The 26,118-nt window shown below is 34.4% G+C and overlaps 2 protein-coding genes across 2 annotated transcripts in view; one reads left to right on the top strand and one right to left on the bottom strand.

Annotated features, from left to right (window-relative positions):
* Window positions 1–26,118, top strand: part of LOC113391685 (serine/threonine-protein kinase BRSK2) — a 49,387-nt gene that overhangs the window by 21,068 nt on the left and 2,201 nt on the right. The window contains exons 3-21 of the mRNA XM_026627735.2: window positions 2,906–3,000; window positions 5,059–5,144; window positions 8,805–8,945; window positions 9,562–9,712; window positions 15,640–15,756; window positions 16,772–16,870; window positions 17,152–17,351; window positions 17,607–17,751; window positions 17,839–17,912; window positions 18,836–18,897; window positions 20,083–20,145; window positions 21,026–21,097; window positions 21,360–21,458; window positions 21,868–21,954; window positions 22,921–23,025; window positions 23,433–23,602; window positions 23,765–23,869; window positions 24,565–24,646; window positions 25,928–26,059. Of these exons, the coding sequence (XP_026483520.1) occupies window positions 2,906–3,000; window positions 5,059–5,144; window positions 8,805–8,945; window positions 9,562–9,712; window positions 15,640–15,756; window positions 16,772–16,870; window positions 17,152–17,351; window positions 17,607–17,751; window positions 17,839–17,912; window positions 18,836–18,897; window positions 20,083–20,145; window positions 21,026–21,097; window positions 21,360–21,458; window positions 21,868–21,954; window positions 22,921–23,025; window positions 23,433–23,602; window positions 23,765–23,869; window positions 24,565–24,646; window positions 25,928–26,059 (2,085 nt within the window). The remainder of the gene's footprint in view (window positions 1–2,905; window positions 3,001–5,058; window positions 5,145–8,804; window positions 8,946–9,561; window positions 9,713–15,639; window positions 15,757–16,771; window positions 16,871–17,151; window positions 17,352–17,606; window positions 17,752–17,838; window positions 17,913–18,835; window positions 18,898–20,082; window positions 20,146–21,025; window positions 21,098–21,359; window positions 21,459–21,867; window positions 21,955–22,920; window positions 23,026–23,432; window positions 23,603–23,764; window positions 23,870–24,564; window positions 24,647–25,927; window positions 26,060–26,118) is intronic.
* Window positions 10,593–14,283, bottom strand: LOC113391684 (kinesin-like protein KIF23). Its single transcript, XM_026627731.2, has one exon. The coding sequence runs from the start codon at window positions 14,166–14,168 to the stop codon at window positions 11,544–11,546; it is 2,625 nt and encodes an 874-aa protein (XP_026483516.1). The 5' UTR covers window positions 14,169–14,283; the 3' UTR covers window positions 10,593–11,543.

The raw sequence follows: 26,118 nt of genomic DNA, 5'->3' as shown, positions 1-26,118 counted from the left end.
TCTCGGTCGCCATTCTCAATGAAGGAAATTGCACAGGATATATTATAGAGACTGAGATTGAAATTTGCAGATTGACTGAGAAGCTTAAGCTAGCTTAACGTAGGAAACTATAAAAAAAAATACTTCGATGCTTTGTGCAGCCCGTCTGGGTAGGTAACACCGATTCATCAAAAAAATCTAACAGCCAATCTTCAGTACTTAGTATTATTGTTTTCCGGTTTGAAGGGTGAGTGAGAACATCTTAGCTCCCAAGGTAAAGCGCCACTATCTATGGGTATTGACCGTGAGAGCAATTTGCTTGTGCGCCTACCTATTAAAAAAAGAGCTCTTAATTTATTTCTATAATATTTCTTATTTACGGTCAGGAGGGCATTCGCACTACCCGCCTGGTGAATTGATAAATTAATTTGGATAAGTATAAATTGTAATCAACTTATATTATAAATGTGTAAGTGACCGTTTATTTGTCACGCCTTCGCGTCTTAACCTCTCAACTGAGCATCATGAAATAATGCAGACACGTAGTCAGGGAAACAGATTTTTTTTTAATCTAATCTAAGTTGAACATTCATAAGAGAAAGGGAAGCCAGACAGACTGGCGCCGTAACGCGTTACGTAACGAAGTCAATCCGTCCCATAAGAAGTTATCACTTCAGTATATAGAATACTTAATACTAACCATCACAGACAGGCAAAGCCACGATCGGGAACTAGTCATAAACAAAACTTAATTTAATTTAACAACTCTTAGTAAATACCTTTTTACTAAGAATTGACTACTTCATAGAAATTTTATTTTCCTTCGAAACTTCATTTATGATTTCCTGTCAAACTTTCCGATTCCCTCATCATTCGATCCAGATGTTGAACTCCGTTCAAAAGTTTTAATAAAAATAAAATCTCACATAATTTTTCTTCCTTATTTTTAGCAAAGCGAATTTTACTATCTCTACTGGATACACTAATATACGAGACATTTTTAATATAATATAAAATAGGATTAAATTAATTTACATAAAACTAACCAAAAGATACAGTACATTACAGAGATTATCATTTTCTTGTATTTAATATAAGTATCCTTGAGATAAGAGATCTTTGCCCAGCACCATTTTTCAGACTATTTCTTGTTCATACATTACTCTGTATTCGAAACGAATAAACGGTGCTAGGTACTAAATACAAGCATACCAGCATTGAAGCCATTTCATCAGAAACGTTGTATTTTAATGTTTGTGACATTGCATATTAAACGCTCTCTACCCTTTAAATTCCACGTCAGTAAGATGATATTTGAAGATAATTATGCTTTTAAAAATAAAGAAACTACTGAGCTATTCGGATCGAATTCAAAACTCACCGCAGAGCAGTGAGATATCAGAGAGTTGTCACATTATAATAACGTATATAGGCCATTCCAATGGAAGTAGGAAAAAAGATAAACAAACCCTAGATTTACGTATTTCATGTGCTTTGCCAATATTAGCTATATTGTGCACTACTAAAAGTTTATGATTAATATATCTTAATTTATAATACAAACCTTAACTACTTATGTCCACTTTAATTTTACTTCCAAAAATTCCGACAACACTTTCGCCGACGTTCAAAACATTCATATATATCATATCATATCATATCATATCATATCATATCAAGCTCGGCCAATGATATCGCGTCAATTTGCTGTCAAATGTTGTTTATTTGGCTTTTCTCCTGTATGTTTCCCCTCTACTCTCGTAGACGCTCCTACGCGTTAAATTGTCGCCGTTTTCATAAAATAATCTTAACAAATATAATCTGTCTATAAATATCAAGATTATTAAATTTCTAGTTTAAAATATCAATAGCTTAGTAGTAACTACCTAAATTACGGCATTTTTTTAAACTTGCTACGAAATTGTCAACCATAGATTAAATAAGTTGTGCGTGTTGTAATATATTCGGCCTCATGAAGGAAGCTCATTGGTTGAATTCATAAATAAGCGAGAAAAAAATATATAGATCTTTAAGTAAATTGAAAACATAAAACCAGCTGAAGATTCTTGATTTAAAAACGTCTGATGCCTATCTTGCATTTCATTACTCTTTCGAAAAAATCCTTTTCTACTTCAATTTTAGTAAAATCAATTTAGTAAAGTACATGTCTGCCTTTAATAAAAAAAAAAAAACAAAAATAACGCAGCCACGACTTTAAGGTCAAGTTCTTGCCAAATTAAAGAAATAATAAATTTAAAATCAAATATACTTTATTCGAACTTTATTAACTCGATTATATTAAATTTAAAGCTGTAGATTCAATGAAATATAATGTTGATTCCACCGCAAAGAAACGGCAAGAAACTCGGTAATTACTCTTTTCCAACACTCAGTAACATAGATTATTATTAAATACAATAATTTAATTATAGCGTATCCCGTTTGGAAATCGAAACTAACACACACATCCACATTTTCTTATCATATCATATCATATCATATCATATCATATCATATCATATCAGTGTAATCACAGGCACAAGGGACATAATATCTTAGTTCCCAGGGTTGGTGGCGCATAGGTGATGTAAGGAATGGTTAATATTTCTTACGCCTTTGTCTATGGGCAGTGGTGACCACTTATCATCAGGTGGCCCATATGCTCGTCCACCAACCAAAAACATAAAAAAAAAAAAAAATCATCAACATAATCCTTTATCAAGCAATACGCCTCCTTTTTTTTTAAACCATTCTGTCACTTGGCAATCTTTGTCTAACACAATAAGTCATTCAGATGAGGTATCTCGATCTGTGTCTTGCAGAAGGAATTCCTACCATACGCCTTAATATTCAAAATATTTAATCGTACAATTGCAATTTATTAAATGGCAATGCTAAAATATACTTTTTTTATATTTGTTTACAGGTCTCGTTAAGCTCGGCGTGCACTGCGTGACTGGGAAGAAAGTGGCGATTAAAATCATCAATCGTGAAAAACTTAGTGAATCCGTGCTTATGAAGGTATGACAATACGTTTTAATGGAAGGGAAATAATGTTCTTCAGGTCGAATGGAAAGACTTTGGCCGTTCGACCTGAACTCCGACCTGAGATCCTGATTCGATCGATCTTAGTCCAAAGGCAATAATATCTCACGGAATTTTCGAGAGCCAATTTTTCTTTTAAACGTATAAGACCGAGTAAAATAACTTCCGCTTAAGGGTGGAATCAATATAGTTTGCAAATTTTTCAAGACCAGAAATGGTCCAGTTGCTAGAACACGTGAATCTTAACCGAAGATTGCGTGATCAAACTTAGATAAGCGTATCTGTTTGGTGGCAGGACTTTGTGCAAGCGTGTCAGTGTAAGTACAGACACTAGGGACATAACTTCTTAGTTCCCAACGTTGGTGGTGTAGTTGCAACGTAAGGAATATTTGAATATTTCTTACAGCGCTTATGTTTATGGGCGGTAGTAACCAATTACCACCAGGCTCCTATATTTGTCATAAAAAACACAGACTTTTCACGGCTCTAATTTGCCTGCGTGTCTCGGAAGAAAATTTGCCACATGCATCCATCAACATTGGACAAGCGTGTAAGAAAAAGCTCTAAACCTTATCCTCAAAATGATACTAGATCATCCATCCCAAATGTTTTAAATTTAGAGTATATTTCTACATTTCAATTCCATCAATTCCGACCAGAAATTCAGAAAAACTTCAGTTAAAACCAAAGATCATACTTAGCACTCCTTTTAATGACTAGAACTGAATTGCTGAAAATAAGTTCAAAGGTCCCCGTTTGAAAGCTGATAAGTTTGTACACACAAGCATTATATCTGACCCTTGCGAGCGGACAATAGCATGACGGTAGCGCAAGTAATTTTAGACCAATTAAGCGCTTAAATTACTTGATTGAAGGGGCATTGTTAACAAGAGAATTAACAACTTTAAACAGTCTTTAGTGTAACTTATCTTGTAACTTACCTCTTATACTTTATATAGTTAAGCGTCAATAGGTTTAGGACTAGCGATATAAAAAGTCGCAGGTTCGATGCTGAACCCTTAGGCTATTGTCTTCCCGACTCCTAGCGCGAGGTTCATTGGAAAATAATAGTAATCCTTTAAAAGAGGGATATTGCTACTATTCCTTTATTAAAAAAAAAGAATATATACGTACTGTTTATACTTCGGTTTCAGCTGATATAAAATAATATAATTTATCTATTCATCAATGATATAACTGTAAAGTATCAATTATATTAGTCTTCTTTATTGGGTTATAGAATAATTGTAGTGTAGAAGATGCGCGGGGCTTTTAACTTCGCCGTTGTCGGATAAATTTCAATTCAATTCAAAGCAATAAAGTTCGCTTGTATACAGATTGATGTCAGTGTGTACTTTATAAATTACTAGTTGTCGCCTGCGGCCTCGCTCGCGTTTTAAGGTGTTGGTTGTCATGTTTATTATTAAATATTAGCCTATGTCCTTCCATGGAGTTCGAGTTTGCTTCATACCAAATTTCTTCAAATTCGGTTCATTGGTTTGGATGTGAAAGAGCGACAGACAGACAGATATTGTTATTACTTAAAAACAGCAACACATTTGAATTATTTAAAGTCGGTTTAATTGTTTTATCTAAACAACTATAGCCACTTGGACTATATCATATATAATGTAGACTTATTTTAAATTTTGTTAATAAACGTGCTGTAATAACGAATTAGGACAATCATGTCCTGTAATGATATGTATACAGTTTTGTATTATAAATAAATAAATAAACTTATATTTTTCTATTGTTCATTGTTTTTAATGTAGAATATATCGTGGAAATTGAATTAATATGACAGTTTCTCTCAACATAATCTGCATTCCGAACAAACATAGTTGTTCTGAAAACTCTTTATTCGGAACCGGTGATAGCTTAACATTTATCTTATAAAATTACGATTCAAAAGTGCTTGTAAGAGCCTACGTATATAAAGGTTTTTTTTTTTTAAATACTGTCTGCATTGGATGTTAGCATAATTGCTAATTCGAAATAATGAATTAATATATTTCTCTTATCTAATTTCAGGTGGAACGAGAGATTGCTATTATGAAACTTATTGAGCATCCGCATGTACTTGGATTATCAGATGTTTACGAGAATAAAAAATATTTGTAAGTATATTATTATTACTTCTGACTTAATATATAATAAAAAATATATATTGGACAATATCACATACATTACTCCGATCCCAATGTAAGTAGCTAAAGAACTTGTGTTATGGAAAATCAGAAGTAACGACGGTACCAAAAACATCCAGACCCAAGACAACATAGAACTAATGAACTTCTTTTTCTACATCGACTCGGCCGTCTGTTGTCTATTGATCTATATACTCATTATTACAACAAATATAATAATCATAGACAATGAGATTTAGACGTAGACAATTTTACTCATTATTTAAGTTATATTAAGTATTTATTATCCTTACTAAGTACTATCGATAACCTATAACTTAGTCTAGTCCAATCACAGGAGGTGCAACGAGAAATAAACAACTTTGACCTTGAATTGAAACTATATCATTGGTCGAGATTTTGAATTATCTATGTATGTTCAGTATTGGTATAAATTTCGTTAAAAATGTCAACATAGTTGCTATCGGAACTTTGTAAGTAAAACTAGAGTTGATATCTTAAGAGGATTAATCAAGAACTGTTTTTAGTGCAGAATATAGCAGAGCTATTGACCGAATCGCACGTAATGTGTAAATCTATAGTTTGTTTTACATCTACTGTTATTAAAATAGGCTGAAGGTGTAATTAACTTCATAACACAGTATTTTCCTAGCATAGAGGTCATCGATCCAAACATATACTATGTTATAAACAATTCAGTACTTTTGTAATGCGTATTATGAAACGACACGTCCGGTCTACGGAGAATTATCCTATGGGACGTAAAGTAACGCAGTCTAGAGAAATATGGAGTCAGAAAACGAAATTTAATTAAAACTTTCAGTGGCATAGTTGAGGATGTTGTGATTTATATTAATGAATTGCAAACGTGGATACTTTAAATGAACGGTTCGCATCGGGAGAGATTTCACAGTCAACAGTAATTGACAATATTACACATTGTTAACCGACTTAAAAATTATGCACTCTATTTCGATCGTATGTTTGCTAGAAATATATGACAAAGGAATTCGTTTATTTTTAAGATAGATTAGCGGTTAATGTTTTAGATTAGCAGACTGGCAATTGGTAAATGATCACCGTTGCCAATATACATAAAAGTAACTACTTGTAAATTTCCCACTACTGGGCTAAATCCTCATCTCCCTTTGAGGAGTTTTGGAGCATGTTGCACCCGCTGCCCCAATGCTGGTTAGTGGATACACATGTGGCAAAATTTCGTTGAAATCAGACACATGCAGGTTACCTCGCGATGTTTTCCTTCACCGCCGAGCGCGAGACGAATTATAAACGAAAAAAATAATACAACACAAGACAATATACATTAGTACTTCGAATATTTGTCCTTATATCGCCAAAAACCTTGAGAACTTTTATACAAATCACAATTGCATTTTCGTTTTGGCGCTAAGCTTGCTCAGTTAAACGAGCTGTTCATAAATATCTAACAAACCTAATAATAGCACCAACATATTATTCTTAAGATATAGGAAGCAATTTACTTGAGTACGTCCTATTATATACAACCCCCAAAGGATTCCTTGTTGAAAAATATCAACCAACGACGAACTTAGTTCATCTAAGTTCGTCGTTGGTTGATAGACAATCTTTTGTATAGAATCTCGTGTAGTAATAAATATTTTATATAATGATAATGATGTCTTCCTGAACGATTCTTTTTTCATACTTCAGTATGGATTGCAAATTATAGGATGGCAATCAATGGCATAGCTAGGTGGGCAAAGGCCCCGGTGCATAAAAAAAGAATTGGGCCCTCCTCCCCTCTTTAACTTAAATTTCTCTTCAAAATTATAGATAGAAAAAAGCATATTCTTGTCAGCAGGGTCGAGGTTTTCTAGCTTCAGGAGCTCTTTTCAAAGCTTAGGTTAGAGGGTTCCCTGAGCTCCAGGGGCCTGGTGCACTGCACCAACTGGCCCTACGATAGCTACGCCACTGATGGCAATACCGATACGACAGTATAGAGTTCAAGCGCAGTAAAAAAGTATTTACGTGCTTTTCAATGCATAGGAATGTAAAAACTACCATCATTCCAATTCTGACAGCTACTCTCTTGACGTTAAAACCAAATAGGTAACTCTTGTGTCAATGAAACAAACCGAACCAGGCCTCGCGCTCTGCAGCCATATAAACTAACTGTTAGGACAAAGTACCTACCCTACCAGTAACAATTTTTATTATTCTGTAAAAAATATACAATCCTTCAAATTCGTTTTTATATAGTCTAGTGACTAATTTTATATATCTTATATAACACACACACATTGCCAAATGACACAATGATTTACAATGATATTTGCTACAGAATATTTTCTAATATTAGGGTCATCGTTTAATAATACGGACACTATTAACATAATGACAAATGACAATAAACGGTGTTACGGAACCATTCACGTAAATTCGAATCACACTTGACTGGTTTAGTAAACACAAGTGTACTGCTTCTGCTTCTTTACGAGTAAGTCTTATTCTATAAAGTATATTGCTTAAAATAATATTGAAAATATCCATGAAATAAAACATTGTAGGCAATACAAAATAATTAAAAAACGAGCTTAGATTACCTAAAACAATTAAGTTAAAAAGGAATCAAGATTCCGGGTGAATGAACTCATTGTTTATTAATGACGAGAGTTCATTGAATTCGAATAAAATGTTGGCTGAATAATATACATGCACGAAAAAAAATCCCTTACATTTAACATTGTGTATGTATTCATAAATAAGTCTTGTTGAAAAATAAACATATGAACATAAACAATTAATATTATATAGGTATTCCAGCTGCTTATCCCGCATGAGTGAAATAAATTTATTTTGTATTTTTGTTAAAAAATATCTATGAACTTAGCCTACAGCGCCACTTACAGGATCCAATCTAAAACCAGCAGGGGTCCCCTCAAACACACACAGCAAAATCGATCTAGTCGTTTAGGAGTCCAATGACATACAGGAGCATTTTTATTTGAGGCAATTATTATAAAAACCCATCGTTTAAAATAAACAGGCTTAAAACAATAACATTGTATTAATTTCATTAAAAAAAAATATTTTCGGTAAAATCAGGACCGGATTTAGGCGATGACATCCAAGGCTAAAGGTCCACAAGAATCCAAAGCTATATACTCGTAATAGACATTTCTAAAACAAAAAACATTCCGATTGCGACAAGTAACATTTAATATAGCATATAAGTACGTGTTATATTATACCTAAATATTTAATTTAAAAACATATCTCCGTGTTTAAAGAATTCAAGTGGTTCCGCAATAAATTATTGAAATACTAAATGAAATTCTATATTTCTACATCTTTGGAAAATAATTAGAGGCCTGTACTCTTTTGTTGCATCAGGGCCTTCAGACTTCTTAATCCGACCCTGGGACCGACCCTAGAATACATATTCTGAACCGTGTTAGCTCTACATTAAATTCATTGCAACATTAGAACTCAAAATTGCTTTTAAATGCGTATTAGAATAAAGGGTACATTGATTTTGGACTTCGATCATACTCTCTCTCTTCTGTGAGTCTCCATGGGCTAGTAATAGCATTGTACCCTAGTTACTACACAAGTGCACAAGAGGTTAAAAGTTTACTCTATCTCCAGATACCTCGTGTTGGAGCACGTCAGCGGTGGGGAACTCTTTGATTATTTAGTGAAGAAAGGCAGACTCACGCCCAAGGAAGCGAGGCGATTCTTCCGGCAAATTATATCCGCTTTAGATTTTTGTCACAGTCATTCGATATGGTAAGAAATATTTTGTTTTAATAATCTGTTTAATTGACTCTTAAAAGAAGATCCCTATCTCGTATATAATTATTATAACTTGTTGGTAGGTTTTAGTATAAAACATAAGGTATCATTACAGTATTATATCATCGTATTTATTGCCTGTTTTTTTATAGATGTTATACAATACAGGAACTACAAAAGGTCGTTATGTGGGTACTGAAATTTGAAAGATGGGACATGATATCTCGTAACTAAAACCAAACGAATTACAGCTCACCATTTAAAGATGGAAAAATCAGTAATATAATTAATCAGTAAATATTTAATAACAAGCAATGGAGAGATTATTTATTATAAAAAGTTCTAATCTTTATTATAAATAATTTAAGTACATAAAAATAAATGTATTATATTGTATGTCTGGAATTATTTCATATTGTACTACATTATCCGCTCTCTGTTAATGTTCCTTTCAATCTTTATGCATATGACAAAAACCCCAGAATGGTACTAGCGACTTTCACCCCTCCAGTCAGTCACAATTACGCCATAATTAACCATGTTAATTATATATTAAAGTAGATATTTTTGTATAAATTTTTTGTAATTTAATTGAATAATTCGATTTCAGCCATCGCGATCTCAAGCCAGAGAACTTATTATTAGACGAACGAAACAATATTAAAATAGCAGATTTCGGCATGGCATCGTTACAACCTGCTGGCTCCTTGCTGGAAACCTCCTGTGGAAGTCCACATTACGCCTGTCCTGAAGTTATAAGGGTAATTATATTTAAAAAAATATATATAAATTATTAGCAAAAACCGGCAGATTTGTGCTGTCTGCGTTTTTTTTTTAATCGTGACGATCAGATGAACAGATGATTTTAGAATGACAACGCCATTTAGTGGCGAATTGCAAAGTAGAAAGCTGAAATACTATATCCATATAGTACATACACATTCATACTTCCATGATTATCGGACAAAAAGTGTAGAAATGTATTATTTAATTTTTTATATTAATTATTTCGATAATGTAACCGAGAATTAATTTAAACTACTACAATAAAATTGAATTTTTTAGTAATTTTTACAGTGAAGCCTACAAATTTTTTAGTTAAATAATAAATTTATATTGAAAAAATCTGCATCTGTAAAATATATAAATTCGAATATATAATATACTATCTGTGCCCTCGACTTCGTGCGCATTTGAATTTATCAAAAAAGTTATCTTTCTCGTGACTTTATTATTATTTTAGATATAATTTATAATAATTCTTAAATAAAAGCTATATATAGCTTATGCTACTCCTTATTACATCAGCTATCTGCCAGTGAGTCCCGTCAAAATCGGTCCAACCATTCCAGAGATTAGCCGGAACAAACAGACAGACGAAAATAGTAAAAAATGTTATTTTGGTATATGTACATACATGCATTTAGTAAAAAGCAGTTTATTTTAATATTACAAACAGACATGATCATGATATAGATCTTAGTGCATGAGAGAACCTTATTTAATATAAATAATAAATTATATAACAAAATAAGGAATAAAATGTAAAACACTAATGAAGGATAGAGAAAGGTATTTAATACACTTCCAAAAAATTACAATAAATGTTACAATATACAACATTACGAAAAAAACTTGCCGCTAACAATAAACTTAAAATATACAAGGAAAAGAAAAACTAATTAAGTACTTTTATATTAAAGATATAACACATAGTAATATATTAAAAATATATCTAAATTATTGTAAAAATTTGTACTCGAGATTCTATCGTTCTAATAGAAGAAACGAAAAGGGCAAAAAATAAAATAATGTCAAATGTTTCTATGAAGAAATTACTAGTCAGAAAGAGATGGACTATCTCTGACTATCTTATTTAATAGACACAATTCTATGCTACATGTAAGTTGAAATAAAACACACGCCAAGAAATAACATTTAACTAAATAAACATTCGTTAACAATCATAATGAACATTTTTTTTAACCTTGCAGGATACTGTGTGCCCAGATAAATGTAAAAATAGTATTTAAAAAAAAATAGAAAACAAAAATGGCGAGTTTTTGTTTACGTTTGATTTGAGGTTTTTATTTAAGTACTTTTAGAAATGATTGTTGGTTTTTACATATAGTTTACATATAGTGTTTTATATTATAAAATCACAGACAATTTATCTCATGATAAAAAAAACAAAGTATTTTTGTTTGTAGAAAATCAAGAATGACCAATCATGAATTGACTACTTGAGCAATTTGAGAATAAAACAATAAATTTTATTTATGCTAATTAAATGAATTTCATTCTATAATTATACCTGGCTTCTACCTGTGCCATTATTCACTGTTTTTTTTAAACAAAGAAAAAATATCAACTAAACTAAAACAATATATGAGGTATAATATTCTAAGTATCAATCATGTCATAGCTTAAATTATTATCACTACAACTCTTCAAGTTCATCCCAAATTGTCGAGAGCTATAAACGAATTTAAATTGATGTGAACAAGCTGAGCAGGAAGCGTACATTACACTTCCGTCGTTAAATCAAAATACTTTTGTCGAAAGTTAATTCAATTTCGACTGCACATCAAATTAATCGTCATCAACTCTCTGTTTTTTACTCGTGTTTGAAGGGGTCTGAGGAGGGGAGCAGCCAGTTTCCCGCCTTTTTGCGGAATGCCTAGCACACGTTCCAGATGTCCTTCTAGACGATTCACGATCTTTTGTTGGTGAAAACTGTTTCAACATTTCCACATCATTGAATATCACTTGAGCTCCCCCACCGCAAGTCGGTACGATGTCCCCCTTGTACAATTTCGTCTCTAATTCACCATCCGTATCTTGTTCTTGAGATACAAGGCAATATTTCGATGACTTGGAATTAGCTATGTCTTTAACATTGGTTAGCTTATTAACGAACTTGCTGTTGGTTATATTTGGTTTCAAAACTGTGCCCATTGGAACTATTTTGTTTGGCGCATGTTCGACCCAACCCTTACCATCTGCGGAGAGCGAACGTCTATGACGAGGGTTAGCGATGGCAACGCCACGACGAGATGATGTCGGAGTCTCACGAGTATCCCTTGTTTGTGGTACAGAGCTAAATGGCGTCAGTAAATGCGCTGGCAGAGCTCTTGGTGTAGACCCTGGCGTAAAATCTCTCACGCTGGTCTGAGCAGCCATATCTCCAGTCATTTTAGGCACCTCGATATTATCTCCTCTGTCACCATTCAATGCCTCAGCTATGATTCTTAAGCGATTTTCTTTTTCTTCAATTGCATAGCGTAGACGTTCCTTTTCAGAATTGAATTCTTTCGCTTTTTCGTGTTCAGCAGCAATTTTATGGTGATATTTACGTTCCAATATTTTTTTCTGTTTCTCTTTATCTAACTTGTTTTGACTAAGAAGTAATTCCTTTTCTTGCAATCCTCGTTTAAGGGACGTGGTATACTCAGTCATTTCAGCCAATTTTCTCTGATGGGAGACTGATGCATTTTCCGTAGCAGTTAACCTTTCTTCAAGAGCTCGTACACGACGCTCCGCTGAAGCTAACTGGCCTCGCAAAGAAGCATTTTCACTCCTGACTTCCAAGGATTCTTTCTCTAACTCCAACAAAGCTGATCTCAGTCTTTCGTCCTTAATAGCTTTGCTTCGTTTGAGAGTCTCTCTGCGAGATATCCTCATTTCCAAATGAGCCATTAGTTCTTTGATGATATGGGATGCCTGAGAACTATTTAATTCTAGGCTAGGGAAGTCAGGGCCAAGGCTGTAAACAAGGCCTAAGTCAAGTTCCAAATCCTTAGCTTCAGGTCTAATAATGTTGTCTTTAGCTGTATTAAATAGCCGGTTAGCTTTTCTACGACCAGACATTAAGCCAATTGTTGCTGCAACATCAGTGATTTGTGGTTTAGCAACCTCAACTTCTGCTGCCACTTCAGCAAACCTCATAACCTGGAGAGTCTCATCATAATCTTCAGCCCTTGGATTAGCACAAACGACCATTCTAACTTGACCCTCGCCTTCAAAGAAATTTTTGAATAAATGAGTAATTTTTGATTCTCGATATGGTACCATGTTGTTCGTGCCATTGATCTGGTTTTCTCGTAAAGCTTCCAAGCAAGTTCTTAATGTCATTAATGATTTATTAATATTACCTGCTTCTCGTAATCTTTGTCCAGTATTTTTAGTTCTGTTTGTACGTTCACTTCCAGCTAAATCAACAAGACTAAGCTGACTAATAGACAGGAACTTCTTATTTTGTATCACAGCCTCGCCCATTTCATCTACGGGTGCCTGCACCAATCTGATTGTGAAAACAGAATGGCTTCTACTAGATTCTGCGTTTAGAGTTGTGTGAGCCATTCTTTTCCGTTTCAAACCCAAATAGAATGCATCAAATGCTTCCTCGGCAGATTTAATCTCTATTTCTGTTACTCCATGCACATACATGTTATGAGCTGCATCTTCTCTAATAATTTTTACTGGTAAATTCTTACTCATCGCTGGCCCATCCTCCAAGAGATCAAAAACACTATTGTTATATATTTCTACATATGTAACAAATACAGCATACTGGTTATCCTCATTTACACCAAATATTTTTGTTATATCTGTGTCTGACATAGCCAAGTCTGGATTGGAATTGTTTTTTCTGCCACTTTTGAATTTATGCAACTCCTGCTGCCTTTCCAACATGGCTTCAGCTTCAGATTGAACATCAAACATGTTCATTTTATCAGGCCTAAAAACATATTTGTGGGCTTGAAGCTCGTTGATAGTTTTAAATATGATATTTAGACATCTAGGTAGAATACCACAGTTTAAGGGTTCGCCCGTCATCGTGAATGTCTTCCCACTGCCCGTGACGCCGTACGTAAACAATAAACCATTTTTACCTTTAATCAAACCTTCAACTAATGGTAAGGCTACTTTGTCAAACACTTCTTGTTGATTCGCTTCTGGCGGGAACACTTCTTTGAAAGTGTACTTCATAGTTTTGTTGCCTTCATTTCTGTAACTTATTGCTGTCGATGGCGGGGACATCAACACCGTAGTAGGAGATATAATTTTTATACAAGAGCTATCATTTTCTCGTTGCATAGGTCGTAATCGACAGAATACTTGAACAGGATCTCTTTCACCCTGATTCAAATTTTGTTTACTTCTAGCCGGAGTTCGCATATCGTTTAGTCTCGGTTTCGATTTTGCAGATTTCATTTTCACTGAATTCACTAAATTATCACTTCACCACGTAGCTTAATCGAATTGATATTTCAACGGTTGTACAAAATCAAAGCAACGGTCGTTCGTGTTGAAAACTAATAACCGAATCAATTAAATATTCACCGTTCTATTCATTGCATATTTTGTTGTAGCTGTCTTCTTTTAATCCGCCTTAAAAGTATATAGCCATTGCGCTCTAACTTTAACGGTTGTCACAGTGTCACTCATTTTAATCTCGTCGGATAATAGAAATAATGTGTTAAATGTCACACTATATGACTTTTGTATAATGTTGCCTGTACTAACATATCTAACTTCTGATAATAAGTTCTGACTGCAATGATTTCCACTTAAAAGAAGTACTTGTAATTGTTTTTTTTTTAATTTCTTCAAATAATATATATAATGTTTTCAATCAGATTAATAAAAAAAAGGGTTTGTGTAATTCACATACTGTAGCAGTGAATTTTAATAATAAAATTATTTATTTATTTTTATGGTTTTGTTTATCTCTTTATCGTAACGTATCTTTAGATCGAATTTCAAATCTCAACGTTTCTAGAAAAAATTAACTTTAATATAATCCACATTTCTATCTAAAGCATAATTTGTTTCTATATTTTATTTTCATAAGTATTCATTCTAAATCGTAAACACATGAATATTTGGCTAATAATCTAAAAATATACCAAAATTACTTTATAACTTTTTGGGTGAATACATGATCATATTGATCAACGACGTTATATAATACATGTATATCCTATTCCAACCATAATAGAAAAAAAGCTAAATAAACCGAATTTGACAAATTGACGCGATATCATTGGTTGAGAGCTGGATTAATCTATCATATTCACTAATGAATGGATTTGCAAAAAATGACGAAACTGTTATCAGAATTTAAAAAATAAAATTAAAGTTGAAATAACTAATAAGTAGTTAAATCTAATACGGTAATATTATAAATAAAAATATATTAATCATAAACTCTTAGTAGTGCACAATATAGCTTAGTTATTAGCAAATTGCATAATATACATAAATCTAAGGTTTGTTTATCTTTTTTTCTACTTCCATTGGAATAGGCTATAAAATATACATATTGTATTGGAGTGGGAAAGTAATTATTATAGCAACACTTTCTTAAACCACGTTTCTTTTCAAACAATTGTGAAAAAAATATTTATTCAAAATTGTCTTTAATATTCTTAATAATTTGTGTGTAAGGTTATTTAGTATAGAATTCCTTATTTATGACCATTTTATTTATTAAAGTACATAAAAATAATTATACTACCTTAATTAAACCTCACAAAAAACGAAACGTTTTTAAATTGATCCGTTTTAATCTGTATTTTGTATTTTTTTTTTCATATTTGTAAATAAATAACGAACAAGTGTTCGTTTATTGGAATTTAAATTAGAACTTGAATTTAAAATTAAATATGCATTTATTGTTCAGGGAGAAAAATATGATGGAAGGCGTGCCGATGTGTGGTCCTGCGGTGTTATTCTTTATGCTCTCTTGGTGGGCGCCTTACCATTTGATGATGATAACTTACGACAATTACTCGAAAAGGTAATATTACTTGGTAATATATTTTAAATGTAGAACTTGTTAAGGAATACCTCTTGTAGCTAATACATCGAAATGCATGCCTCCAAACTATAATGCACAAAAGAAAAAATACAGAAAAAAAACCGAAAGATCGGTGGACAAATAATGAATATTAAAATTTGTATGAAGTTTTCGAATCTGATTATTGTATCAAATATCTTTTCATACATGTTCTTACAATGTTGAGCCGGTATGGACTCTTAAAAATAATTTATTTGCCCGCTATAAAAATAATATACAATTTATTTTTGCATAATATACGAATTTCTTTACTGGCGGGCTTTAGAACCTGTGTTGGGTATATACCATACGCTCATTAATTATGCTACAATCAAAGTTACTACAACATTGAGTTATTACTGGAGGTGGCCATGTACCATCAAGTGGCTCGATTGCACATCTGCCTATAAATAATTAATTAAAAAAAAAAATGAAGGAAAAAAGAGCACCAGTGCTTTTGAACTCATCTGTGCTCAGGGCCAGATTAACCAAATCTGAGCTCCTAGGCAATTTATTTTCTACCACAACACATTTTTATTAGTTATTTGATGTTTTTCTACCATACAAAAGTGTGATGTTTTTTCCCTTAAGCCTATTGTTAACCCAGCCCACTCATTTTGCAAATTGGAATGCAGAAATGCTAAGTATTGCTATTTGATTGTTGAATATCTGATGACCTACCTAGATGGACTTACACAAAAGCCTACCAATGTGTAATGTAAATTTAATACAAGTCCTGTAAGCAGTTGCCGACGCTGCCTTATTTATAATCAAACCCTGCTTGGTTATAATCAATACAAGATGATTAGGATGTCCAGCACATAATAATGGATACTCATCTCGGGAATATATTCCCTTTACAGGAAGGAAATACTAATCAACTTAAGATAAACAACATAATATCATTAACCCTCTCAGATAGAAGCAACATACAATACGAAATGATTAATGATTGTATTAAAATAACTTATTGTAGGTGAAGCGAGGCGTCTTCCATGTGCCGCATTTTGTGCCTCCCGATTGCCAGCAGTTACTCAGGGGAATGATAGAAGTGAATCCTGAAAAGAGAATGACTGTAAGTTTTAAAATCAATCAATGTTTTGTTAGATTCTCCCGCAGATTCTTTTCATGGCTTAGGTATTTCTTTCTATACTGGAAGTAGATTTTTGATAAGCAGAGAGTAAGTGAACTGGTTCTGTAAAAAAAAAATATACAGATTATGAAAAAACTTCAGAACTGGTTCTACATACTTTGTTTACCTATCAATAAATAAGTGTAACATGTAATATTTGAATTAATGTACATTTAATATAGCTAGCATAAAAAAATTATAAATATGTACTTAATTAATTCCAGTTAGCGGACATAACCCGTCATCCATGGGTGACGGCTGGTGGTCGAGGGGAGTTAGAACAGGAACTTCCAATGATGGAGGTCGTTCAGACTAGAGTACTTCCATCAGCAGAAGCGATCGACCCTGACGTCCTGCAGGCCATATGCAGTCTTGGCTGTTTTAAACATAGAGATAAACTAATACAGGATCTCCTAAGTCCACAGTGAGTTGTGTCTGTGATAAGCAACATCAATGACTCTAATTTTTGTAAAAAGTTTTGCATTAGATGTTTCAAAGACTATGTTGTGTTAAAGAAATGTTAAAGAAATCTATGGATACTCAGTTACTATATACAGGAATTGATTTGTTTTGCTTCTCATGGCGTTTTAAATATCGGCTGTAAGTTGCTACCGGAGCCACCCGCCATGAAATGTAACGTAACACGTAATACTCAGTAAGCGTGTCGGTCGGCCCGCAGCCACAACACGGAGAAGGTGATCTACTTCCTGCTGCTGGAGCGCAAGCGGCGCCGGCCCGCGCGCGACGACGAGCCGCGCCCCGCCGCGCCCGCCGCGCCCGCCGCGCCGCTCGACCCGCCGCGCAAGCGCCTCGACACCTGCCGGGTACGCGCCGCTCTGCGCACTCAGTCGACCTACCCCCCCCCCATGGCGAAGACGATGTTTCTCAAAATTTCATGCATGTGCTTTCAGGTAAATGGTCAGTCTGCGCATTTTGGTCAAATAAGCGAGGGATCTCCGATCACGCCAAGACGATCGCAGTTCAGGTAAAAATATCAATCTTATCTTCAATTTAATTTACATTATAAATTTTCATTATGATTACACACACACACAAATTGAAGTTTATTCATTTATATTTAACTAAATTCACTATTTAAATTTGAAAATCATTTCGCTCACTATAGTCAAACCTTGAAATAATACTATAAAAATAAATTTAGAGTTATCTAAAACTGCTACCTTTGGGCAAACGACTTAAACAAAAAGCACTCCATTACACATCAAAATTGTGTTATTACATAAAATATTAAGATATAATTCTTATATACCTACTTGTAAATCATACATAATACAACATCTATTACCGGTAACTAACAGCTAAAATTAGTTACTATTCAAGCTATTAAATGCCTCCACAGAACCCGAGGTGACACTTGGCATAATTTGAAACAGAATTTAATTTCATTTATATTGAAGTCAAAGTTATCGATCGATTCACATGATTAAATGAAAATAATAATTTTAAAGCAAGTGTTGTATTTGCTCTACTTTTCCATCAGATGTTTATTCAAAAAATAATGTATTTCATACAAATAAATCTGAGTCAGATAGACCTTTTCTTCCTTATTTATTAAGGGTTGAAATTTGTTAACAACCAATCAGGGGAGAGGGTTAATTAATTAAAAAATCATACAGTATATTGTACATTTAATATAATATGTATTAGGTTGTTTATTAATAATAATAATTTTAAATTATATTTATAAAATATAATAAAAATCTTTTGTTGAAACTATAACTAGGATACATAACATTTAACACAAACATTTGTTTTTAAATGTTAATTATATATATTACTTACAACATTATGGATCTGAATCGAACCTGTGACCTAATATTTTAAATCATATACACACAAGTAGTGGTATTAAAATGTACGCAATGAGAGCAGGTTTGGTCGTAGCAGGTCCGCGTCGGGGCGCCGCAGTGAGGGGCGAAGCTCTCCGCAGTTGTCGGCCAGCCCGCCGGGTTAGTACCATACATCTACACATTACATTAACAGCCTGTAAATTTCCCACTGCTGGGCTAAGGCTTCCTCTCCGTTTGAGGGGAAGGTTTCTTTAAACAACTGTGTACTGTTTAATAAATTTTTTTTTTTAAATAAAATATTAGTATTATAATATATAAACAAAGAAAACTATTGAAACATAATTTTTTTCTCAGAACATACATTATTTACTCCGATGAGCTATAAGAATAATAATTAAATATGTTTATTAAACAAAAAGTTCCAACGTATACGATAAACTTATTACATAAATAAAATACTAACTGAAATTTTCACTAATAGTGCCGCTGAAATGTACAATCAACTAACAATACTGTTTTCAATGGCAAGGGGAATAAAGATATACAAACCTTAGATTGTGCACTACAAACACGTCTTGATAAACAATGTTTGTAATACAAAAGTATTCTACTTACTTACTTAAACCAATTTTAATTGTACTGTAAAAGTTCCAATGATTTTTTTTTTTATCTGTTTTTGTGTATTGCTGTTGGCCCTACTGGCCTTTACAGCGTCACCGAACGTTGGGGCGAGTGCTAAGACTCTGCCTTAGGGTGAACCCTTTTGGGCTCGAGAGTGACGTTCGTCCTGAGGGTGTCACCTATGAGATCGCACCTCGGCTCAGAACGTAGTCGTTGGGGTGTTCCAATGACAACTTCGCTGATATTTATAACGCCATTTTTTCTCGATTCAATAATGACGTCATAAATTATCTATTCTCGATTCCAACCATAATAGGAGAAAAGCTAAATAAACAACATTTGACAGCAAATTGACGCGATATCATTGGTCCGAGAGCTTGTTAAATCTATGATATTCACTATGGATTTACGAAAAAAATGGCTTTTGAAAGTCGATGAAATTCTTATCGGAATTTTGGAAGTAAAATTAAAGTGGAAATAAGTAACTAAGTGTAATAGTGTTGTAGTATAAATAAATATATGTTAACCATAAACTCTTTGTAGTGGACAATAGCTGAGTTATTATATTAACCAATCGCATGAATCGCATACGTAAATAAATCTAAGGTTTGTTTATCTTTTTCCAATTCAAGGTCAAAGTTTATTTTAACCTCTCCTGCCATCAGAATAGACTACACGTTCAAATTTGCACAGTAGATATTAAAAATATTTCTTATCGTTTAGGTCATACTCCACATCGTGTGTCCTCACTGGGCGGCACTCCGGCTACCCCTGGATCACCACTAGGTAAATAATGCAACAATAATTGAAAGTCAGTTAATAATCCCACTGTTGGGCTGGATTAGTGCCTTAGTCGTATCTATAATTTATATCATGTTTGGGATTACATTGTGAGGATACCTGGATGTCTTGTGAGGAACTAGAGGGTTATTAAATAAATTGTTATTGTAGTGGCATTTAAATAAAATTACAATTAAAAACATTAACAATCTATACTAATATTATAAAAGCGAGAATAACTTTTTTTTTTTATGATATCCTGATGGTAAGTGGTCACCACCGCCCATAGATAATGGGGTTGTAAGAAATATTAACCATTCCTTACATGACCAATGCGCCACCAACCTTAGGAACCAAGATGTTACGTCCCTTGTGCCTGTAGTTACACTGGCTCACTCACTCTTCAAACCGAGACACAACAATACTGAGTACTGCTGTTTGGCGGTAGAATATCTGATGAGTGGATGAGACGGGCTTGCACAAAGCCCTACCACCAAGTAGACGTTAACTCTGTCTGTCTGTCTCTTTCACGGCTAAACAACTGAACGGAATTTGATGAAAACCGAAAAACCAACAAAAACTGACGATCAATGCCCCTTAAACTAGTGTTCTTATGTATAACTCACAGTTTCAAAAGAAATTTAAAAAAAGAATCACTTTAAAAAATGATAAACAAATATATTTTATAAATATAAATGAGTAGATCTTGTTTTGTTTGAGACTTTAAAACCTTTTTGGTCAATTTTATATATATGTATGTATATTAAATATGTCATCCATCGACACTTACCTCTATATGTCGCTGTAGCGCTTAACTTGATATATAATCTGTGAATTCTATATGTATTTTGTTTAATATAATTTTGTTATTCTGTTTCATTTTCAGCGTCGCCGTCTGTTCGTGAACATCACCATCAGAGGGCGAACTCCACCGGACCAACTATTAGTCTAAATATCAGTAAGTTTGAATTTAAAATATACTTAATTTAAGTTACTGGGACAGGATGGTAGGCGGGCAAATTGGGCTCATGATAGTAAGTGGTAACCACCACCCAAACATTATATTAACGTTTTCTTACATTGGCAATGCACCACTAACCTTGGGCACTAAGATGTTATGACCCTTGTGCTTGTCACAATATGGAGCGGTTCCAAGACTAATTAATAATTAATTAAGTCCATGTTAAATTTTTTTGTAAATATTTTTTCTTTAACCACAGGTGGAGAGCCAGGTGAAGCAGTTATAATAATTAATGAATCTCCAATGATGGGGTCGTCTGTGGCCGTCCGACCTCACAGCCCGTCGCAATCACATAGAGGTTAGTTCATATTTATATTTTTGAAGCTGTTGATTGATTGAGACTGAGCCGATTTGGCCCAGTGGTTAGAACGCGTGCATCTTAACCGATGATTTCGGGTTCAAACCCAGGCAGTCACCACTGAATTTTCATGTGTGTTTCATGTTAACTTTCAGGTTAATTTGTGTTTATAATTCATCTCGTGCTCGGTGGTGAAAACATCGTGAGAAAACCTGCATGTGTCTAATTTCAACGAAATTCTGCGACATGTGTATCCACCAACCCGAATTAGAGTAGCGTGGTGGAATATGCTCCAAACTTTCTCCTCAAAGGGAGAGGAGACCTGAGCCCCGCAGTGGGAAATTTATAGGCTGCAAATGTATGTAAATGTAAAAATATGTTTTTATATAATATAAATTGTTTTTTACAGTGCGAGAGAGGTCATCACTCCCAGGGCCCGGAACGACCCAAGCTCCAGTGCAGACGTCTCTATTCCCTAATTTGGGCACTATACCATGTGAGAATTTTATTTCTGTCTAAGCCTGAAAGTTGATGGTAAGTGGTCACTGCCAATGATCACCATCATAATAAATGTTAATCATTTCCTCCATGGTCTTGGTCATATTTGGTGTGACGTTTTCTTGCGTCCGTCTTAATTGATAAATTATACCTTTACCAAAACTATATTCCATATTATGGTACTATCTCATAATACAGTACCATACTACGGAATAGGGTACTTACGGTAGTGAAATATAAAGTTAAGAAATTTGAGAGAAATTAATATATATGTAGAAATATAATTAAATATTTTGATTTTGAGTCATAAAAGCGCATTATTATATTAAAATTAAAAGTCGTAATTTTTAGTCTGTATATCACGTGACCTAAAACACGAGCCGTCGCGGTGTGACGTCATACAGGCAAACATTGTCATTTCAATATCTGGCACTTTGATAGACAACTTTTCTAGAGTTTTAATGCTAGTATTTGTACATTACACAGGAACGATAGGGATATTAATTCATTATTTTCCCAAAAAACACCAAATATTTATAGCTGTTAACGTTGAATGAGTGCCGGTCGTACGTACACAACTGTTTTTTTTATCTTTTATCAATATTACGTCATCATAATGACTGACAGCGTTTTTGCGGGACTTGAAAAAGGTTTAAAATTTAATTCAATTCTATGGCAAGAAAACGTGTTTATTTTGCCGAAATATATTTTTTGTGACTTTTTATTAGGATAATCAACATTTTGTAGTAATTTTTCAAATATAGTAGAATACCCTTTTATGACGAGGAATCAAAGACATACTATATCTTAAACGGCACAGTACCGTGTACTACATCGTAATGTAGTACAGTGCAGTACGCACTGTGACGTGCAGCGTATGTCGCTGTACCGTAGAGCTGTGTCGTTGACCACAGGCCACAAACTGTGGTCCAGGACACAGCTCAGTATAGCCCCGTGTGCGCAGCGTCGGCGGCGGGCGGGGCGGCGGCGGCGCCCTGGCGCGCCCGGCTGGCCACCATCAAGAACTCGTTCCTGGGCTCGCCGAGGTTCCACCGGAGGAAAATGCAGAGTGAGTCGAATGGACTATTTTATACAATCGAATACTTAACGTCAACAAAATTACTTAAAATTGTGCTTATTAAAAGAGCATATTCATTATCCGTTGAGACGGCAATCCGTACAGACTAGAGAGAGGTCAGTCGCATACTAACGGTTTTACGTGCTGTCCGAGGTAGTGTAACTTCTATCAGGTTCCAGGATGCTACTAATATCTCCGAAGCACAAGAGTGTACATACTTCAATCTTCCAATTGAGAATATTTCGACGGAAAAACTCAATAACTTTTCTGATCGGGCCGACCTGGATATTGAACCCAAGACCTCGGGATATGTGACTTTATATCTAGCCACTAGAGCAATGAGTCAAGTTCCCAATATACGTTACAATAAATACTAAACGATACATAAACAATTCCAGCATCGTCCGAAGAAGTGCACCTCACGCCGGAATCGTCCCCCGAGCTGACCAAACGCTCCTGGTTCGGCTCCCTGTTGCTGTCGGCCGATAAAGAGGAAACATTCACGGCTCTTGTTAAAGGGAAACCCTTGGCAACCGTCAAGGCGGATTTGATACACGCTTTTTTAAGTGTAAGTATGTTGTCTAAACTAGAACTAAAAATATCTTCGGTTAGGAGTAAAAATAAATCAACAAATTTGACTTTGAATTGACATCATTGATGTTTATTATTTAATTTAAAAAAAAAAATTAAAATTTAGATCTTTGATCCACTTGTCTATGGTGCATTTCAGATAGCGGAGCTCTCGCACAGCGTGCTCAGTCCGATGTCGTTTCGAGTTGAATACAAGCGCGGCTCCAACGCGCCGGCGATGTTCCAGAGGCACGTCCGATTTCAGGTAAGATTGTTTAAACTTTTGGTTTGTTTTTGAATAAACAAGTCCGTAGACGTTATGAGAATGTGTTGGAATTTTTGTGTTCGATGTGTCAAGTAAAACTGATCAACTGTCTCCTTAATTGGAGAGGATGTCAATAGTGGGACTTTTGTGGGGTGTTACTGTACATCAAGCCCTCCTCTTCTTTGAATTTGTTTTGTACATCCCCGTCTGGGTAGATAACTCACTCATCAGGTATTCTGTCGTCAAACAGCAATACTTGGTATTCTTGTGTTCCGGTTTGAAGAGTGAGAGAGCCAGTGTAAGTAGGCACAAGGGACATAACATTTTTGTTCCCAATGTTGGTGGCGCATTGACGATGTAAGGAATGGTTAATATTTCCGACAGAGCCAATGTCTCCAGGCGGTGGTGACCACTTAACATCAGGTGGTCCTTTTGCCGGCCCGCCTATCTATTACATAAAAAAATTAAATCTTAGCTTATTTCATTATGAAGCTCCGATGCAGGTTTAGTGGATAGCAAGTGGCAGAGTTTCATCCGATACAGGAATGTTTTCATACGTCTTCCTTCATAGTGGCATAAAGTTAAATTAAAACGAAAAAGACGCAATCTTCAAGTGTAACTAATCATGAATAGAAGTTTAAATAAATATAGATGTGTAAGATATTTTTTGTAAACATGATCCGTATATTTTCCAGGTCGATATATCGACAATAACCAAAGCTCCCGGTGAAAATGGAAAGGAGTATTTATATGCAATAACATTTACGTTGTTGTCTGGTGAGTTTTTAAATGTTAATATATTAAATTTTTGATTGGTCGTTTGATCGTTTGATTGGCTCTATATATGTATAAGACAATTTAGACTGATTTGATTTATTTTTATTATTACTACAAGTTAAGATTTTAAAAACAAATGTAGGAGATACTCTAACCGTAAAAAAGGTAATACATTTTATAGGATTTTGACTTAATAGCGTTTTTAGAACGTTTAAGTGAAATAGCACTTACCATATAAAATGCCACTTAAGAGAGACATAGAAAATGATCACTAGTTTGATTTCTGAAAAAGTGACGGATCAGGAAAAAATGTATTATGATGTTTTCAATCAGTAAATAGAACCTTTAGATTATACGATGCAAGTGCCAGCCACGGCGGTCACATGACCGAAACCATATTCGAATACTAATGCAATAACATCAAATAAAGTAAATTAATTTTTTATCAAAAACATTTATCTTTGTTTATTTTCGATTAATAGCTCTCCACCTCTAAACAACCCTCCTTTCGTATTTAACGTATATAAACAGTGTTATATATATACTGACTAATTTAAAAATATATAAACGAATGTTATCAGCAAACCTACAATTTCTTGTTTATCACCTACCAGAAATGGCAAGTCATTTGTATAAATGAAAAAGAGAAATAGACGAAGAATTGATCCCTGTGGGATCCACAATTAATACAGCTCCGGAAGGTTTCTTACGATTGTTGTTAAGTGTTGATATTCGTGCACAGAATACGTATAAATTAGTTTAAAATGAATATTAATGACAGTGAAATTAAATGAATATCAACTTCGTTTATAAAACTTTCAGCGAACAGAAGACTACATAACAAGTTTGATCATTTTCTCAAATAATTGGGGCTCGTTAAAAATATACATACATACATTTTGTTATATTTTTTGGACATGACCAGGCTTATGAAGAATTACATTGAAACATAATTCTTTTTATACATCGATAAGTCTTGTACTTTTTCCACTGTCTGTTTGTCTGTTGTCAATGTATTTCAAATAATTGAATGTCTCCTTGGTCTTGTGGCTAAGTATGCCTAAACCCAGGTCGGGCCGAAAAGAAAATATTTGATTTTTTCTGTCGAAAAATTTTACTAACAGTAAAATGGGTCATGTGTAAACTAACGGCGTTGGTTCTTACTCTAAGCTCTTTCCGTCATGTTAGTTACCATATACAACTCCGATAACATTTAAATTACCATACAATCCCGTTTCTCGTAATATGTGCAACATTAAACACAAGTTTCTGTTTTTGTAGGCAACATCCGTCGCTTCCGGCGCGTGTGCGAGGTCGTGCAGGCGGCCGTGTGTCGCGCGCCCGGCGCCGCCAGACTCGCGCCGCCGCACCCGCCCGACCCGCGCCCCTCCCGCCGCGCGCTGGCGCCGCACGGTAACGTACCCGCGCCCGCACGCACACACACGCACCCGCGCCCGCGCACACACACACAC

Source organism: Vanessa tameamea, chromosome 30, assembly GCF_037043105.1.
Source record: "Vanessa tameamea isolate UH-Manoa-2023 chromosome 30, ilVanTame1 primary haplotype, whole genome shotgun sequence".
NCBI classification, from domain to species: Eukaryota; Metazoa; Arthropoda; class Insecta; order Lepidoptera; family Nymphalidae; genus Vanessa; species Vanessa tameamea.
This window is presented reverse-complemented; position numbering and strand designations above follow the sequence as displayed.